Source organism: Scyliorhinus canicula, chromosome 1 (genome assembly GCF_902713615.1).
Source record: "Scyliorhinus canicula chromosome 1, sScyCan1.1, whole genome shotgun sequence".
Classification (NCBI taxonomy): Eukaryota; Metazoa; Chordata; class Chondrichthyes; order Carcharhiniformes; family Scyliorhinidae; genus Scyliorhinus; species Scyliorhinus canicula.
Genome location: NC_052146.1, coordinates 107,467,345 through 107,486,741, shown reverse-complemented (window position 1 = coordinate 107,486,741; position 19,397 = coordinate 107,467,345). Strand labels below are relative to the sequence as shown.

The window sequence follows — 19,397 nt, the reverse complement described above, 5'->3', positions numbered from 1 at the left end:
ACCCCACCCAACACTAAGGGCAATTTTGGACAATTTATCATGGCCAATCCACCTAACCTGCACATCTTTGGACTGTGGGAGGAAACCAGAGCACCCGGAGGAAACCTACGCGCAGACGGGGAGGATGTGCAGACTCCGCACAGACAGTGACCCAAGCCGGAATCGAACCTGGGGCCCTGGAGCTGTGAAGCGATTGTGCTATCCACAATGCTACCGTGCTGCCCTTATGGGGAAGATGGAGAAAGGGGAGAGAGGGAGCGGTTGCGATGATGGACTAGGCCACGTCCTATGTGAAGTGGCCGATGATTAGGGCCTCCCTGGCCGTCTGGACATTCGCCGCTGTCACCTGTCCTCCAGCCTCCGACTGGTCCTTCAGTTTCTCCATGGAATTGTCCTCCACCCCTCCTGGTGCGGCGCTTCCTCGTCGTCGTCCTCCTCTTCAGAGGTGGCCACGCGTTCCTCCTCCTCCGCTGCTGTGCCAGGTTGTGGAGGACATAGCAGACCATCACAAAGTGAGAGACCCTCCGGGTGGTGTCCTGCAGGGCACCACCAGAGCAGACCTGGCAATGGAGCCACATTGTGAGCAGATGCACCGCTCAATGACAGTTCAGGTGGCCACATGGGCGTCATTGTATCTGATGTTCGCATCTGTCATCAGCCTCCTTACTGCTGTCAACCCCCAAGAGCCAACCCGCCATCCGAAGATGGTCATCGAAGAGGCCGGGGATGCCTGACTGCCCCAGGATGTAGCTGTTGTGCACACTCCCTGGGAAGCCTGCACACACGTGCATGATCTTAAGGTGGTGGTCACGCACGAGCTGGACGTTTAAGTAGGCTCACATTCACTCTGCAATTAAGTTACTGTATCTGCTTTGGTCGACCCCAGGAGAATAGAAACAGTTGCAACTGTGTCGGATCCTAACTGGAATAAGCGGCATGAACCTGGTATCAACCAGAGCAACCAGGAACCAACGAGAACCCAACCTGAGACCAACCATAACACATTTCACACTGATTTTCCAGTCGGTTTAGCTACTTGTTTCCAGTTATGGTTTACTTGGAGTAGTTAACCTGAGCTGGAGGCAGGTTAAAATTGAGTTTGCCCTTGACCTGATTTGCATTGCACTTTTGGACTTGTTTCTACCTTGATCTGAGTTTTAAAAAAATATATTTTTATTTTCCTTTATCACATTTTCATCACATTTACACCCACCAACAAATAATCAACGGTAACAAATACAATGGCAATCCCCTGGCCAACAATCCCTTCCTCCCACCAACTCCAAAACAGCTCCCAACATTTTAAATACAAACATCAAAGAAAAAGAATCAGGAGTCCACCATAACCCCATACATAATCACAAATAAATTATACACCCCAAATATCCCCCCCCCCCCCCCCCCCCCCCACCAACACCCCCTAATGTTAGATGTCACCCAATTCATGAAAATGCATGATAAACAAAGCCCATGAATTGTAGAACCCTTCCATCCTTCCCCTCAACTCGAACTTCACTGTCTTGAATGTTAGAAACTCCACGTCACGTCAGGGCACAGGGTGAAGAAGCTGACCTCCACCCCACCAGGACCCGCCTTCGGGTGATCAAAGAGGCAAAGGCTAAGACATCTGCCTCCGCACCTGCTTCCAACCCCAGTCGATCCGACACCCCGAATATGGCTTCAAGGGACCTGGTTCGAGTCTCACATGCACCACCTTCGAAATTACCCTGAAGACCTCCCTCCAATACTCCTTTAATTTTGAACCAGGTTCGATCCCGGCTCTGTGTCACTGTCCGTGTGGAGTTTGCACATTCTCCCCGTGTTTGCGTGGGTTTCGCCCCCACAACCCAATGATGTGCTGGATAGGTGGATTGGCCACGCTAAATTGCCCCTTAATTGGAAAAAATTAATTGGGTACTCAAAGTTTTTTTTTAAATACAGGGATGGAACTGGTGAAATGCAATACTGCAAGGGCTTGAAAATGCTCATTTCCAAAGTGCAAATTAATTATGTGGTGTTCATTGATTATTCCATTTCTTATGTTCTTTTGCATACAATTAAATTTGCACTTGCAACATATCAATTTACGGAGGCTGTGTTAACACAAAGACATAAGAAATAGAGGGAAGGGCAGCACGTGGCGCAGTGGTTAGCACTGCTACCTCATGGCAGTGAGAGGGCAGCACGGTGGCGCAGTGGGTTAGCCCTGTTGCCTCACGGCGCCGAGGTCCCAGGTTCGATCCCGGCTCTGGGTCACTGTCCGTGTGGAGTTTGCACATTCTCCCCGTGTTTGCGTGGGTTTCGCCCCCACAACCCAAAGATGTGCAGAGTAGGTGAATTGGCCACGCTAAATTGCCCCTCAATTTAAAAAAAAAAAAAATGAATTGGGTACTCATGGCAGTGAGGATCTTGATTCGATCTCGGACCTGGGTTACTGTCCGCGTGGAGTTTTCACCTTCTCCCTGTGTCTGCGTGGGTCTCACCCCCACGACCCAAAGCTGTGCAGAATAGGTGGATTGGCCTCGATAAATTGCCCTTTAATTGGGAAGATAAATTGGATACATTAATTTAAAAACGAGAATCGTGAGGGACCCGGCTGAGAGGAGGTGGAGGCACCACCAAAAGAAGAGACCTCTGCACTCAGGAGTAATGCCGCCTTGATGAGCCTGCTGCACTTTGGTATCCTCACCCACTCACTCCCACTTTTCCAGCTGTCAGTCATTCAAAATGCTGTGTCCAATAGATCACACATTGACTTCAGACCCGCAGCTGCAAGGCTGACTCTTAACTGCCCTCTGAAATGGCCTCGCAAGTCACTCAGTTCGAGGGCAGGTAATAAATGTTGCTCTTCCCAGTGATGTCCATATCCCAATCAAAAAAAAGTCATGTTAATTGTTGGGTTTGGAACAAGTTGAATTGTGATAAGGAACATGCTCAAAGACCATTGTGCTATTGCTAGCCACAGCGCCATGCTCCACGTATCGTTATTTTTAAAACGTTAGTTGTCTAACATCCGCACCATTACACAAAGGAGAGAATATTAATTGCCCATGCAGCAAGTGATGAAAGTTATGTACTGTGTTTGTCAGAAATATTTTAATTGCTTTTCAATTGCACAAACATGGTGCCACTTGTGTCCAATCTTCCTCTTAATTACAGCATTTGTGGATTTAGTTGACATTTTTTTCTACCCTGTTAAGTTTGATTATGTCCTTTTGGCATCATAAGTCTGACTGTCAAAGTGGACATTATAATATGTGGAACTTAGTGTATGTACTGCAGCTGTAAACCTATTTCCCTCAAACAAATTTATATTGTGGTTATGACAAAAATCTATATTTCAATTACAACGGAGACAAGGATCCAAAGCCTCAAAAATTAACAGTAATAAAAGCATTATTAATTCAATTGAATGTAGTTTAGTAAAGGGCAGTACTGTAAACCAAATACAACATTGACATCGTATTTTGTCTTAATATTGACTTGAGCTGAGTCAATTTTTACCTTGTTTGTTTCTGTGGACAAACATACAAGATTGCTGAACTCCAAGTGTAAAATTAATGTTCTCAGTGGTACCTTTTAAACACTGGCTTATGTCTGATTACAACTGTGAAACTGCAATTCCCCAAAACATAATAAGAATCCTTAATCTCTGAAAACAAATCGAATTTCATTCTATTCATAAGGGGCAAAACCAATGTGTTAACTTTTAAGTTCCCTGAGACCAAAATAATTACCAGAGACCATCCTCTTTATCGTGTAATAAGTAAATACCTCTGTTAAAATCGGTGATGAAAGTCAATGAAACATTTTGTAGTTTGGTTTCTGTAATAGTTTATTTCATGTTTCACATTGATGTTTGGCTGTACAGAATCTGACCACATGCATTCAATTTGACACCAGCTGCAACAATGCATGTAAACTCATTTTATTTTAATCATCAAGTGCAGTGTAGGAACTTGAGATTAAAACCAAGAAACAGATGTTTGGTGTTTGCCACAATATAAATATAACTTCCCGTTCATTGAAAACATGCAATGAAAAAAAGAAGCAGGGTTTATATTACTGGATATTTTTCTTTCAATATTTCCCCATCTTTTCCTGAAGGTACTGATACTTGCAGGAGTACAGTTTCAGGATTGCCTCCTGAACCTTCCATGTCTTGTCCCCATGGAGAGTCTTCAATTGTCAACCAAGTCGCGGATATTGACAGGTTACTTATTATGGAGAACATCCCAGCAAATTTCAAACCTAATCTCACCCAACAAAAAGATTTTCCGAATATAGCCAATGGACATCAATCAGGCAAGACAATGCTTGATGGACCTTGCATACAGTAGCCAATAGTGCAGAAATGTTATCCCAGCTGAGATGATCTATCTCAAAACAGATTCAGAATCAATTGCAAGACATTTTGGTCTGTATAGTCCACATGCTAGATCACGTCCAAAGATGTGCAGGTTAGAACATAGAACATACAGTACAGAAGGAGGCCATTCAGCCCATCGAGTCTGCACCGAGTCACTTAAGCCCTCACTTCGACCCTATCCCTGTAACCCAATAACCCCTCCTAATCTTTTTGGTCATGAAGGGCAATTTATCATGGCCAATCCACCTAACCTGCACGTCTTTGGAATATGGGAGGAAACCGGAGCACCCAGAAAAAACCCATGCAGACACGGGGAGAACATGCAGACTTCGCACAGATAGTGACCCAGCAGGGAATCGAACCTGGGACTCTGGCGCTGTGACACCACAGTGCTATCCACTTGTGCTACCGTGCTGCCCACAGGGTTAGGTGGATTGGCCCTGCTAAATTGTCCCTTAGTATCCAAAAGGTTAGGTTGAGTAACGGGGATAGGGTGGAGGCATGAGCTTTGGTAGAGTGTTCTTTCCAAGGGCTGGTGCAGACTTCATGGGCCGAATGGCCTCCCTCTGCACTGCAAATTCTATGTTTCCATGATTCTAAGTGGTACATCTATCCAGCAGGAAAACTCGGAATTGCAAACGGTATTCTACTCATCTTAAGATGGTGAATCTTCTGCACAATCTTCCACAAAGGGGTGTGTGCTGGTGACACAAATTATATTTTTAAAAATGCTATTCCTTCCTCAGATTTAAATGCTTATTCCTTCTGCAGAGTGGGCGGGGCAAGTCCAATTCTGATTCAATCCAATTCATGGACTCCACAGGAGAGACACACAAGATTCAAGCTGAGAGGAACAGGCTTTACGCCTGATCCCATGCTTGATCTTTAAAAAATTTTTATAACTAAAATACCCAACTCTTTTTTTTCAATTAAGGGGCAATTTTAGCGTGGCCAATCCATCTACCTGGCACATCTTTGGGTTGTGGGGGCAAAAGCCACGCAAACACGGGGAGAATGTGCAGACTCCACGCTCACAGTGACCCAGAGGCAGGATCGAACCTGGGACCTCAGTGCCATGAGGCAGCAGTGCTAACCACTGTGCCACCGTGCTGTCCCTTTGCACGCTTGATCTTAGCCAAAAGGCTGAGAAACAATTGAAAATATCTGCCTGGACATTTCAGTGTGAGACAGGCAGTTGAATGGCAGAGAGTGGAAATGTGGGGAATACAGTACAGTGTAGCTGACTGCACATGTCCCAACAGCAACAACATTGCTGGAGGGCAAAAATGGATAGTGAGAACATCAATTAAGAAGACAGACTGGATACTTAATAAGAACTTGTGACAGATTATTCCACCACTGATACAAGGTGTTAACCTTGCCAAGTCAGAACAACCATTAAGGAATAGATTGGATGGAGAAAGCTAGTCTCCTTTTTAATGACATTTAATCCCTGACGTCACTTACTGGTTCACAAGCTCTAAACATAGCAGAGTGGGACCAGCCAGAGTAGGATTGTCAACTCTGGCTTTTTGTATTCCTGGAGGTCCAGTTACTTGACACCCAGTTATGTGACATCTGATCACGTGATGCTTGATCACGTGATATTTGACCACATCATATTAAGTCACATCAACGCTGTAACTTCTAATGTGGCAACAGCAGCGCTGTAGAGACCAATCGGTTTCCTGGAGACGCCCCAGCAATCCATGAAAGTTGGTAACGACAAGCAGGAGCAGAAAAGATTGTGCACAATGTCACTCCATTCTCTCAGAATCTTTCACCACAGTTCACCATAACTCTGCTGTTAAGGCCCAAATAAGGCACAAGCATCAATTTCCTTGTGTAAAAAATAATTGCCTTTCCCTCCACCTGATGCTTAAAACACACAGATTCATATAAACCCCGAAAAATATGGACAACTAATAGATGGGCTCATGACAAGCAATATGTTCTGCCGAATAAGTAGACAAAACAATACATCTAGGGATGGCAAGGCACAGTGTGTCTGTATTGGTTAATCCACACAAATCAACAAATGAATCCTTCCCATGTCAGAAAAGAACAAGAAAAACGAGACAAAAGTGTCTGACTCTGATCGCAGGAAATTCCAGCAAAAACCTCTCAGACTGAAATGTCAATGGCAATATAGAAATGTGAAATGTACAATGTGCACTCAGCACTGAAAATAAACTTTTAGAAATGGAAATATTTGCCACGGAATTGTGATAGAAACAGCCACGGGAAACAGTAATGGTTTGTTTTAAGCTGATAATGGAGATCTGTCACTGCACAGATCTCCATTGTTTGCACAGCCTGAGCTGCCGTGTGAGCTCATGCAGGAATGAGGCTGCTGCAGCCCCCAGATGGAGCAGAACTCAGGAAGCAGCAGCAGGTCAGAAAGGCCTGCCAACCGTCCAGCCCGAAGCATGGGGGAGGGGAAGAGAGAAAGGGGGGGTGGGTGGGGCAGGAAAGATCCTGACTTCTTCCCAAACAGAATTAGAAATGTTTTATACAGTATGGGCGGTGTGGAATTCAAGTGTGGCGCCTGAGTTCAATCATTGTTTGGGATTAATTATTTCCCACCCACTTTGAATTTTTGAGAAATTTCTCGGCATATTAGATGGACACTGAGTCACTGTCATGGGCATGACAACAATGTGCTGTGACAATTTTGCTGCAATTATGTAGTTCTTATTCTATCTTAACGTTTTAATGAAAATTTTAAAAAAAATTTAGAGTACCCAATTCTTTTTTTTCAATTAAAGGGTAATTTAACCTGGCCAATCCACCTACCCTGCAGATCTTTGGGTTGTGGGGGGTGAGACCCACACAGGCACGGGGAGAATGTGCCAACTCCACAAGGACAGTGACCCGGAGCCGGGATCGAACCCAGGTCCTTGGCGCCGTGAGGCAGCAATGCACGCCACTGTGTTGCCCCAATGAAAATTTAACAAATTGAAGACATCTCACCCGAATTAACAAAAACTAACCACCCCATTGAAGAATCCAAAGAATCTTACTTTACCAATAATGAATGCTTGCAGAACAATCTCTCACTGTAACATTTACAGCTGAATGTAGTGGGATGTGGGCATTTTACTACTGAGTCAGTGGAAACGCATAAGACTGGCTTGCTTTCATGCAACTGGTTTCCTTATTCAAGTGGAACATCGATAAACCCATACTTCCGTGAATCCGTGCTGATTCCCCTGAGCCTTGGGCAATTTATACTGTGACTGACTATCTCCCATTTGTCTCCATTGACTGCCCTGCTAGAGTATGAAATTGCCTTCAAGAACACTTTTGGTACCCAGGTGCTAAGATTCACAGTAAAATGGTAGTCACAAGATACTGACAGATATTGCAATCTGATGTTTCAATGATAACTACAGCATGGTTATGAGAAAACTGTTGAGGTGACATTCGATTGCGGGGTAACCTGGGGTGAGAGTTTTTACAACATTCGATGATGGTTTCATGGTCACCGTTAGTGTGACCAGCTTTATGTTTCAGATTTTATTAACTGAATTTGAATTCCACCAGCTTTCGTGGTGGGATTTGTATCTCTGTCCCCAAAGTATTAGCCTGGGCCTCTGGATTACTAATCCAATGACATTACCACTACCTGCCACGTCCCTGTCGCGCTGGTTGACTCTTAACTGCCCTCTGAAATGGCTGAGAAAGTCACTTAAGACAAGGGCAATTAGGGATGGGCAACAAATGCTGGCCTATCTAGCAATGCCCAATATTCCATGCAAGAATACATTTAAAAAAAATAAATTTAGTGTACCCAATTCATTTTTTCCAATCCACCTAGCCTGCACATCTTTGGGTTGTGGGGGCGAAATCCACGCAAACACGGGGAGAATGTGCAAACTCCACATGGACAGTGACCCAGAGCCGGGATCGAACCTGGGAGGCCCTCGGCACCATGAGGCTGCAGTGCTAACCCACTGCGCCACCGTGCTGCACCTCATGAAAGAATAAATAAAGGTTTGACTGAATGGCACCAGTCAAACCAAAGCTACTCCTTGTCCCCATTAAAGTGGCAAAATTGGTAAATAGATACAATTGTGAACGATGCAAGCATTCACAGGGGCAGGAATTAGATTTTTTAATTGGTATGCAGTCAAACAACCTATCCATCAAATATTTGTAATTTATCTTAAAAAAAGAGACCATTCCTTCTTTAAATTTTTAATTCATTTTTTAGAGTTATAAAGCCAATGAGCAGAGAGGACAGGGCAAACCCTTAACCTATCTCTTTGCTTGCTCCAAAAGCCAATTCAAATTCAAATTGAATCCAATTCATGGTCACCACAAGAGAGACACACAAGATCCAAACTGACAGGAACCTGACCTCAGGCTTGATCTGACACTTGATCTTAACCAAAAGACCAAGTAGACCCAGGCTGGCAGTATTACTGCTAGAGTACCAGGCTAGCAGTGCCAGGGTGCCCAGATGCCAGACTACCCTTTCCAGGGATCAGGGTTGCCCTTAAGAGATGGGTGAGGAGAGGGGTCGGGAGGGCCACCTAAGAGGTGGTATGAGGGAGGGGAGGGGATCGGGAGGCCGTGGTGAGGAGTCCAAAGGAGGTTGAGAGATTGGGGTGGCATTTCAAAATGGCACCCTGATCTCTTCCTGCGCTGACCAATTGCGGCCTCGGTGGGTGTTCCTTGCCGAGGCCCAAAAAAGCAGAGTTCCGTTTGATAGCAGGGTTGTTCTTGGTGCTGCAGGCAACTGAGAAACACCCTGTTTTATGCGCCCAGAATGGGATTCTGTTTTTTGAGTGTTAAATCACACCTAATGAGTGGGATTCTCCATCCTGCTGCACCAGTTTTCTGGTGTGGTGCGCTCCCAATGGCAGCGGGATTCTCCGTCCCGCCAGCTGGGCAATGGGGTTTCCCATTGTGGGAAGCCCCATGCCGTCGGGAAATCCCCGGCCGTGGGTGCACTGCCAGTGAAATGGAGAATCCCGCCAGCGGAGAATCCAGCCCTATATCTTTCCTTAAATAAGGGGACCAAAACTGCTCACTGTATTCCAGATGTGGTCTCACCAATGCCTTGTACAGTTGCAGCAAGATTCCCTACTCTTAAACTCCAACCCGCTTGAAATAAGGACCAACATCCCATCACCCTTCCTGATTACCTGCTGCACCTGTGTGCTAGTTTTGTGTGGTTCATGCACAAGTATCCCTAAGTTCCTTTGTGTTGATGCTGTTCTTTGTTGCCCTTCCAAAATGGACAACTTCACTTTTCCCCACATTATACTCCATTTGCCAACATTATGCCCACTTAACCTGTCAACATCTCTTTGCAAATTGTTTGTATCCCTCTTGCAACTCTTTCCACTTATTGTTGTGACATCTGCAAATTTGGCTTCAGTGCATTCGATTTCTTCCCCCACGTCATTAATGCACTGATCCCTGTGGAACCCCACTGGTTACAGGTCGCCATCCTGAAAAATAACATTTTATTCCCACTCACTGTTTCCTGCCCATGAGCCAGTTCTCTGTCCATGCCAATATACTACCTCCAACACTATGGGCTCCTACCTTATGACTTAACCTTTTCTGAGGTACCTGGTTGAATGCCTTCTGGAAGTCCAAATACAACACACCTAGGTTCCCTCTATCCAGTCTGGTTGAGACTTCCTCAAAAAACTCTAAGCCAGACTCTAAACTCTAAACGTCTGGTTAAGCACTGGGAAGGCCACAGCCATCACCTCAGCTCTCGCCACAAACTCTTCATGATTGCCCCAGTTGCACTCCAGATTTGACAATATCAATGCTTCTCTCATTGCCCTCCCTATCTCCATACTGTTCACCTCCTCCCCCAAAATTATCCAAATGAACCATCCAGTAATATTGATGTGTTTTTTCCCAACTGGCTTCCTAATATGTGGAAGAAATACTTCTTTAAATTGAGCTACTTCTCAGTATGATTAGAGACTCTTACATGTTTTCCGACGTTCAATTTACCCTCATTCAGACTGTTTGCCAAGCGTTTTCCTTCAAATAGCAGACTGGAACTGTTTGGGAGACACAGACTTAAGGTTGGCATTGAAGTTGGTTATCAAACAGGTTTATATATAAAAGAACAAAGAAAAAAGAAAAGTACAGCACAGGAACAGGCCCTTCGGCCATCTAAGCCTGTGCCAACCATGCTGCCTGTCTAATCGAAAACCTTCTAAAGTTCCGTGTCTGTCCATCCTATTCATGTATTTGGCAAGATGCCCCTGAAATGTCACTATCGTATCTGCTTCCACCATCTTCTCTTGCAGCAATTTCTAGGCATCAACGACACTCTGTGTAAAAAAACATCACTCGCACATCTCCTCTCAACTTTGCCCCTTGCACCTTAAACCTATGTTTCTAGTAATTGACTCTTCCACCCTGGGAAAAAGCTTCTGACTACACATTTCAGCATTTTTACGATAACTGATGTCAGAATAACTGGCGTGCAATTTCCTGTTTTCTCTCTCCTTTTTTTTTGTGTTTTAAATTTAGAGTACCCAATAATTGTTTTCCAAATAAGGGGCAATTTAGCATGGCCAATCCACCTACCTTGCACATCTTTGGGTTGTGGGGGTAAAACCCAAGCAGACACGGGGGGGAATGTGCAAAGTCCACACAGACAGTGACCCGGGGCCGGGAACAAACCCGGGTCCTCAGCGCCGTAGGTGGCAGTGCTAACCACTGCGCTACCGTGCCGTCCCTTCTCTCTCCCTTTTTGATACTTGGTCAAAAGAAAAATCAGCCTTTAAACTGTTGGAAACTGGAGAGACCAACAATTCTTTCCTCATTTCTATTTTTCTCACATTCTCAATTGCTATGAATGATGTTCTGTGATTGACTGGTCAGAGATACAGCATGAAGATCAATACGTTCAAACCACAGATAACTCTAAGCTACAAACTCTGATCTTCTCCTTTGAATTCAGTTGAATATTGGTTGAATTATCTTAAACAGGAATTTTTTTCCCAAAATGAAAAATAAAATCATTTAAAATTGCTAAAAAGTTCCATCTGTTAGGCGAATAGTAATTGATGTTCTCCCCAGTGTCCTGTCCAATATTTACCCCTCAATCATCATGACTGAAACAGATAACCTTACTATTTTTATTATTTATCTCATTTTTTGGGGGGCGGTGGGGGGATGCGGGTGGTGCTTGCCTTGTGCAAATGCATTCCTTACATAACAACAGAGACAACCCTTCAATGGTACCTCAATGCCTGTGAAGTGCCTCAGAATGTTTCCAGGCCATGAAGGATGCTATACAAATGCCAGATCCTTGTTTATTATAAGGGTAAGGCAAACATTTATTGAATTACCCTGGAGATTAGATCCACGGTTCCCTGTTGTTTTCTCCATGGCAACGTCTCAACCAGAGTCAACTTGCGAACCAGGTAGCACCCGTTTCTCCTGTAGTATACATTATTGTGATTGGTGGCTGGTTTAGCTCACTTAGCTCGATTGCTGCCTTGTAATGCAGAACGATTCAATTCCTGTACCAGCTGTGCTTATTCATTTAAAAAAAATAAAATTTAGTGTACCCAATGATGTGTTGGGTAGGCTGGGTCTATGTTGACTGTGTTTGATGCAGTGTAGCGAGAGACAGACTTCCAACACTTGATGAGATGCAACACGATTTTATTTAACATCTAACTATATTACATGCTTAACTGTGGGTTGACACTATGCTGACTTGACTGGAGACCTGAGGTTAGCCTGACTAGACTAACTGACTACCACATGGTGTTTGCACTGGCTACTGCTCACGAGCTCTGACTGTCTCAGAGGCTGGATCCCGAGAGAGCATGAAAACTGGTGCCCTCTGGCTTTATAGTGGTCGTGTCCTGTCTGGTGATTGGCTGCTGTGTTCTGTGTGCTCACTGGTCATCCAGTGTGTCAATCACTGCCTGTCTGCACTCCATCATATACATGGATGTATATTATGACATCTCCCCCCTTTTTTTGTGAAGTTTGTGTTCAGGTAATAAATAAATATAAATGTATGTGACCATATACAGAATATGCAAACTTATATACATAGGAAGGTGTCGCTAGTGTAGATATAGGGCAGATAAAGCAGTAAAAAAATGATATTTACAGATGTCAAAACGATGAGGGAACAAAGTTATGCAACATTCAGTCTATAAGTTTAGTCTCTGTGGCGGGCGACGAATTCTGGTTGACGCCACAAGGGTGGATTAGGGGCCACCTGCATTTGGATGGGCGGGACTGCCGCCAATGCGGCGGGCGCAGAGGTCGGCAGGATTGCTGGTAGGTCAGTGGCCTCGTGGCAGGGCACGTCCGGAGGAAGCAGTGTGTGATGTGGGACATCACGGTCGGGTGGTGGGCGTGGAAGTCTGTGCAGTGCCCGCCTGTTGCGTCGTAGGAAAGAGCCATCAGCCATGCGAACGAGGAACGATCTCGGGGCCACTTGCTTGACCACCACAGCTGTGGCGGACCAGCCACCGTCAGGCAGCTGTACACAAACTCGATCAGCTGGGACCAGCTCGGGGAGATCTGCGGCATGGGCGTCGTATGCTGATTTGTATTGGGCCCGAGACTGCCGCATCTTCTGTATGACCGGGAAGTTGTCGAGATCTGGAATGTGGATGGCTGGAACCGTCGTTCGCAGTGTGCGGTTCATGAGAAGCTGCGCTGGAGACAACCCAGTGGACAGCGGGGTTGCTCTGTATGCCAACAGCGCCAGGTTGAAATCGGAGCCAGAGTCTGCAGCCTTACATAATAATCTTTTGACGATGTGGACCCCTTTTTCGGCCTTCCCATTTGACTGTGGGTAGTGGGGGCTGGATGTGACGTGCCGAAAGTTGTATAGCCGGGCAAAATCAGACCACTCCTGGCTGAAAAAACAGGGCCGTTGTCACTCATCACCGTGGGTGGTATCCCATGTCTGGCAAAAGTTTCCTTGCATGCCTTGATCACCACCGCTGACGTGAGGTCGGACAGTTTCACCACTTTGAGGTAATTGGAAAAGTAGTCAACCAGGAGGACATAGTCACGCCCCTTGGCATGGAACAGGTCAACACCGACTTTGGACCATGGGGAGGTCACCATCTCATGTTGCTGCAGAGTTTCTTTAGGTTGGGCCGGCTGAAATTTTTGACACGTAGCGCAATTGAGGACCGTGTTGGCAACGTCCTGGCTGATGCCCGGCCAGTAGACTGCCTCCCGAGTTCGACGTCGCCATTTCTTGACCCCCAGGTGACCCTCGTGAATTTGGCTGAGCACCATAGCTCGCATGCTCTGCAGGATCACAATTCTGTCAAGCTTCATGAGGATGCCGTCAACCACCGTCAGATCGTCCTTGACATTGTAAAACTGGGGACACTGTCCCTTCTGCCAGCCATTCGTGAGGTGCTGCATCACCCGCTGGAGCAGAGGATCCCTGGCCGTTTCCTCAGGAATTTGAATGACCCTCTCATCAGAGGCCGGAAAGTTGGAGACACAGAATTGCACCTGCGCATCTATTTGACAGACAATGTCAGTCTGCTCACATGGTGTGGTGATAGATCTGGAGAGTGTATTGGCAACAATGAGCTCTTTGCCTGTGGTGTAAACCAGGTGAAAATCTTAGGGGCGTAGCTTGAGAAGGATGCGTTGTAACCGTGGCGTCATGTCATTGAGGTCTTTTTGGATGACGTGAATGTGAAGGAATTTGATTTCTGATTGACCGAATGATGGCCTGTGGTCCATCTCAACCGTGAAATTAGGGAGGCCATACACATACACATAGTCATGGAACTTGTCGATTCCCGTTAGGAGGCCCAGGCATTCCGTCTCAATCTGAGCGTACCGTTGCTCAGTGGGCGTCATGGCTCTGGAGGCATATGCAACTGGGGCCCAGGAGGAGGAGTCATCCCGTTGGAGGAGCACCGCCCCAATACCATCCTGGCTCGCGTCAGTGGATATTTTTGTCTCCTTGGCGGGGTCGAAAAACGCCAGCACCGGGGTTTTTGGTGAGTTTTGCCCTCAGCTCACGCCATTCTTTCTCATGAATGAGTAGCCACTGGAAATCTGTCGACTTTTTGACGAGATGGTGGAGGGCTGTGGTATGGGACGCAATGTTGGGAATGAACTTCCCAAGGAAGTTGACCATCCCTAGAAAGCGGAGGACCGCCTTCTTGTCCTCTGGGGTCTTCATGGCATTGATCGCCGACACCTTGTCAGCATCCGGCTGCACGCCTTGCTGCGAGATGTGGTCGCCAAGGAATTTGACTTTTGATTGACCGAATGAGCATTTGGCCCTGTTGAGTCGGAGGCCATGCTTGTAGATCCTGTGGAATACCTGCTTGAGGTGAGCGATGCGTTCTTGAGGAGTTGTGGCCAGATTATGACATCGTCGACGTACACTCGCACCCCCTCGATGCTCTAATACCTCTGAGGCAGAGATGATGCCAAAGGGCATTCGGTTGTAGCAGTAGCGACCGAACGGGGTATTGAATGTGCACAGCTTGTGACTGGACGTGTCCAGCTGTATTTGCCAGAACCCCTTGGAGGCGTCCAGCTTCGGAAAGAATTTGGCATGAGCCATCTCGCTGGTTGGCTCTTCTCATTTTGGTATTGGGTAATGATCCCTCATGATGCTGCGGTTTAAATCTTTGGGGTCGATACAGATTCGAAGCTCCCTTGACGGCTTCTTGATGCAAACCATGGAGCTAACCCAGTCCGTGGGTTCCGTGACCTTTGATATGCCCTGGTCCTGGATGTCTTGCAACTGCTGCTTGAGGCGGTCCTTGAGGGGTGCCGGCACCCAACGCGGTGCGTGAACCACAGGGGTGGCGTTTGGTTTCAGCAGGATATTTTATCGGTATGGGAGTGTGCCCATACCTTCGAACACGCTATGGTACTGCGCTATGATGTCATCAATTTGAGCCTGGAAGTTTTCATCAGGTGAGGTCGTCGCCTGTGAGGATGACATGGTGTGGACTCATTGAACCAGGTTCAGGAGTTTGCAGGCCCGAGCACCGAGCAGGGAAGCTCTGTCAGGTCCTACAATCTCAAATCGCAGCGTCGCTTTAAGTGACCTATTGGATACCCCAAGTTGGCATGAGCCAGTGGCAGCAATGGCATTGCCATTGTAGTCAAGGAGCTGGCAGGCCGGTGGAAGAATGCTTGGTCTGACGCGGATGGTGTCGAGATCAGATTTCAAAATGAGGTTCGCTGAAGCGTCGGTGTCCAGCTTGAAACGGATGCGAGACTTGTTTACTGTAAGGATGGCACACCACTCGTCGTCCGGATCAACGCTCAGGATTGGGAGGTGTTTCACCATCTTTGAGAAACGCAGCGCATGCTTAGTAATGATGCCCACCCGGAATGGGGATTTGAGGGACTCGGCGTCTGGAGCTGGTGGGCTGTCGGGGTCGGAGTCTGGCACGGCACTGCTGTACCGAACGGACACTTCTGCGCCGTGGCTGGGATCGCTGGATGCTGGGCAATGGAGCAGATCTGCAAAGGGCTGCGTAGTGGCCAAGCGTGCCACAGTGGAGACAGCGTCGTGATTTTGCTGGACATTGCTGCTTTAAATGGGCGGAGCCACAATTCAGACACGTCATGACACCAACGTCAGTGCGTTCCGTGCGCCAACGTGCATGCATAGTGCGTTCGAATGACATACGTACCTGCGCAGGCTGGTCGTTGGTCTCGCCGTCCCCTACGGTCGTGGCGCGCATGCGCTGGAGCACTGGAAAAGTGCGCGAAATGGCCACTCTCATCAAGACTCAGGCCCTGCATTTGTGCGATGGCCTACACCCATTCTGCCTCGTGGGAGTTTTGCTTTGCCGTTTCTGCTGCCCTGATGTGGGAGTACCGGTTGTTAGCAAGCTCGTGGAGAACGCACGTTTCGATGGCAATGATGAGGGTGAGCTGCTTGACTTTCAGGAGCTGCTGGCGTAGGGAATCAGAGTGGACCCTGAAAACGATCTGATCCCCGATCATGGAATCAGTTGTCGAGTCATAGTTACATGACTGCACGAGGATGCGGAGATGGGTTAAAAAGGACTGAAAAGGTTCATCCTTACCCTGAAGCTTCTGCTGGAAAACGTACCGTTCAAAGCTCTCATTCACCTCAATGTCGCAGTGGCTGTCGAACTTCAGCAGGACAGTTTTAAATTTCGTCTTGTCTTCGCCTTCAGCGAATTTAAGGGAGTTGTAGATGTGGATAGCGTGGTCCCCGGCTGTGGAAAGGAATAATGTGATCTTCCTGGCATCAATGCGGACTCGAGGTTGGTGGCTTCGAGATAGAGTTGGAACTTCTGTTGAAAATCTTCCAGTTTGCACCGAGATTGCCGGCGATGCGGAGCTGCGGAGGAGGGCGGACGCTGTCCATGTTACCGGATGGCTGATTGCTGGTCAACGCTGATCACCTCAAGGTGAGTCCGTCAATTCTCAGCATCCAAACCTGGTACCATGGTGTGTTGGGTAGGCTGGGTCTATGTGGACTGCGTTTGATGCAGTGTAGAGAGAGACAGACTTCCAACACTTGATGAGATGCAACACGATTTTGTTTAACATCTAATTATTTTATGTACTTAACTGTGGGTTGACACTATGCTGACTTGACTGGAGACCTGAGGCTAGCCTGACCAGACTAACTGACTACCACATGGTGTTTGCACTGGCTGCTGCTCACGAGCTCTGACTGTCTCAGAGGCTGGATCCCGAGAGAGCGAGAAAACTGGTGCCCTCTGGCTTTATAGTGGTTGTGTCCTGTCTGGTGATTGGCTGTTGTGTTCTGTGTGCTCACTGGTCAGCCTGTGTGTCAATCGCTGCCTGTCTGCACTCCATCATATACATGGATGTATATTATGACACCCAATTATTTTTTTCCAATTAAGGGGCAATTTAGCGTGCTCAATCCACCTACCTTGCACATCTTTTGGGTTGTGGGGGCGAAACCCATGCAAACATGGGGATAATGTGCAAAATCCACACAGACAGGCTGAGCTTATTCATGAAGTAGCTTCAGCAAAGAGTCATCCAGACTCGAAGCTTTAGCTCCCTTCTCTCTCCACAGATGCTGTCAGACCTGCTGAGATTGTCCAGCATTTTCTGTTTTTGTTTCAGATTCCTGCATCGCAGTAACTTGCTTTTATCTTTACATTCATGAAGGCCCTGCCTTTTCAACCTTGCCCCTTGTCTGAGGTGTGGTGATCCTCAAGTCAAACCACCACCAGTCAGCTCTCCCCCTCAAAGGGGAAAGCAGCCTATGGTATCTGGGACTATAGTGACTTTACCTTACATTGTTGTGATTGATTGAAATTTGGTAATGTTTCATTTGTCCTGATCGGTTCAAACTGAAAAGCTTCGGCAACATGTCTTTCTTTTCATCAATATTCCTTGGGCGGGATTTTACGGCCATTCCTGCTTATAGAACTGTGCAATTCTGCCGATGGCGAGTCCCAGTGCAGGTTCCCTGGCAGCAGAGAGCGCGAACAACAAGGAAACCCTGTTCACACCGCTGCTTGCCAATGGCATGCCATTCCATCCCTGCAAAACATGTAGTGGGGGGGGGGGGGGGGGGAACTCCCACCCATTGTTTTTCTATTTTAAGACACAATTCTTTACTTCGTTCATAATTTTTTTCTTCAATCTTTTGCGTTACTGCAAATCATCTTTCCTACAATTTCCTTGAAGCAACAGTGCAGTTATTTCACAGAAACCATGCTAATGTTTTGGTTCTCAAAGGCCGTAAAGGGGATGAGAAAGCATCTCAGCTCTGATTTTTTCTTTTTTTAAAATTAATTTAGAATACCCAATTAATTTTTTCCAATTAAGGGCCAATTTATCGTGGCCAATCCACCTAACCTGCACATCTTTGTGTTGTGGGGGCGAAACCCACACAAATACGGGGAGAATGTGTAAACTCCACACGGACAGTGACCCAGAGTCGGGATCGAACCTGGGATCTCGGCACCGTGAGACTGCAGTGCTAACCACTGTGCCACCATGCTGCCCGTCCCTCTCATTCCGAATGTCTGTCATCAAATAGGATCATGGAATTCTTCAGAAGAGCATCTGCAGCACGTGGGGGCAGCACGGTAGCATGGTGGTTAGCATAAATGCTTCACAGCTCCAGGGTCCCAGGTTCGATTCCCGGCTGGGTCACTGCCTGTGCGGAGTCTGCACGTCCTCCCCGTGTGTGCGTGGGTTTCCTCCGGGTGCTCCGGTTTCCTCCCACAGCCCAAAGATGTGCGGGTTAGGTGGATTGGCCATGCTAAATTGCCCGTAGTGTCCTAAAAAGTAAGGTTAAGGGGGGGTTGTTGGGTTACGGGTATAGGGTGGATACGTGGGTTTGAGTAGGGTGATCATTGCTCGGCACAACATCGAGGGCCGAAGGGCCTGTTCTGTGCTGTACTGTTCTATGTTCTATGCTGTATTATTATATTCCTTAATGAGCATTTGAAAGATAATGCTTTTGTAATCCGGCCCCTATAATCATCTGGAAAGTGAAATCTGTTCACTGAAATGATACAACAACATTTCGCATAAGCTTATGCCAATTTCAAATAATCTTATTTCAAACGTTGCTAAGAACCTCAGAGACGTTTGCAGAGACTCATCTCTAAAATGCATTGTACTCCACGAGGTTATCTCAAAGTCTTTTCCAGCAACATGATGACCATTGCTCTGCCTCATATCATCAGCAAAAACAAGAAATTATATCTGTAGTTATTCAGTTTCTTTTCTTTTTGCAGAGAGGTAATTTGGATCATTGAGTCTGCATCAACTCTCCAAAAGAGCATCCTACCTACGTGCACACCCCTGCCCTATCCGCATAAACCCATCTAACCTGCACATCTTTGGACTGTGGGAGGAACTGGAGCACCCAGAGGAAATCCATGCAGAATCATGGAAAACATGCAGACTCCACGCGAGCAGTCACCATGATTGGAATTGAACACGAGTCCCTGGTGCTGTGAGTGTTAACCACTGTGCCACCGATGTCAGAATGTACGGTTACAAAGCAAAAGTTTTGTTCCTCTAACTGAGTTTT

General features: G+C 46.8%; 1 protein-coding gene across 5 annotated transcripts in view; it reads right to left on the bottom strand.

Moving 5' to 3' along the window:
- Window positions 1-19,397, bottom strand: part of LOC119966005 (parkin coregulated gene protein homolog) — a 433,653-nt gene that overhangs the window by 3,687 nt on the left and 410,569 nt on the right. Inside the window, exon 5 of one of the 5 annotated variants that reach the window (XM_038797131.1) lies at window positions 10,332-10,404. The exons of the other annotated variants lie outside the window; for them this stretch is intronic. Coding sequence (XP_038653059.1) covers window positions 10,361-10,404 — 44 coding nt within the window. The 3' untranslated portion in view covers window positions 10,332-10,360. The remainder of the gene's footprint in view (window positions 1-10,331; window positions 10,405-19,397) is intronic. 5 annotated transcript variants of the gene reach the window in all.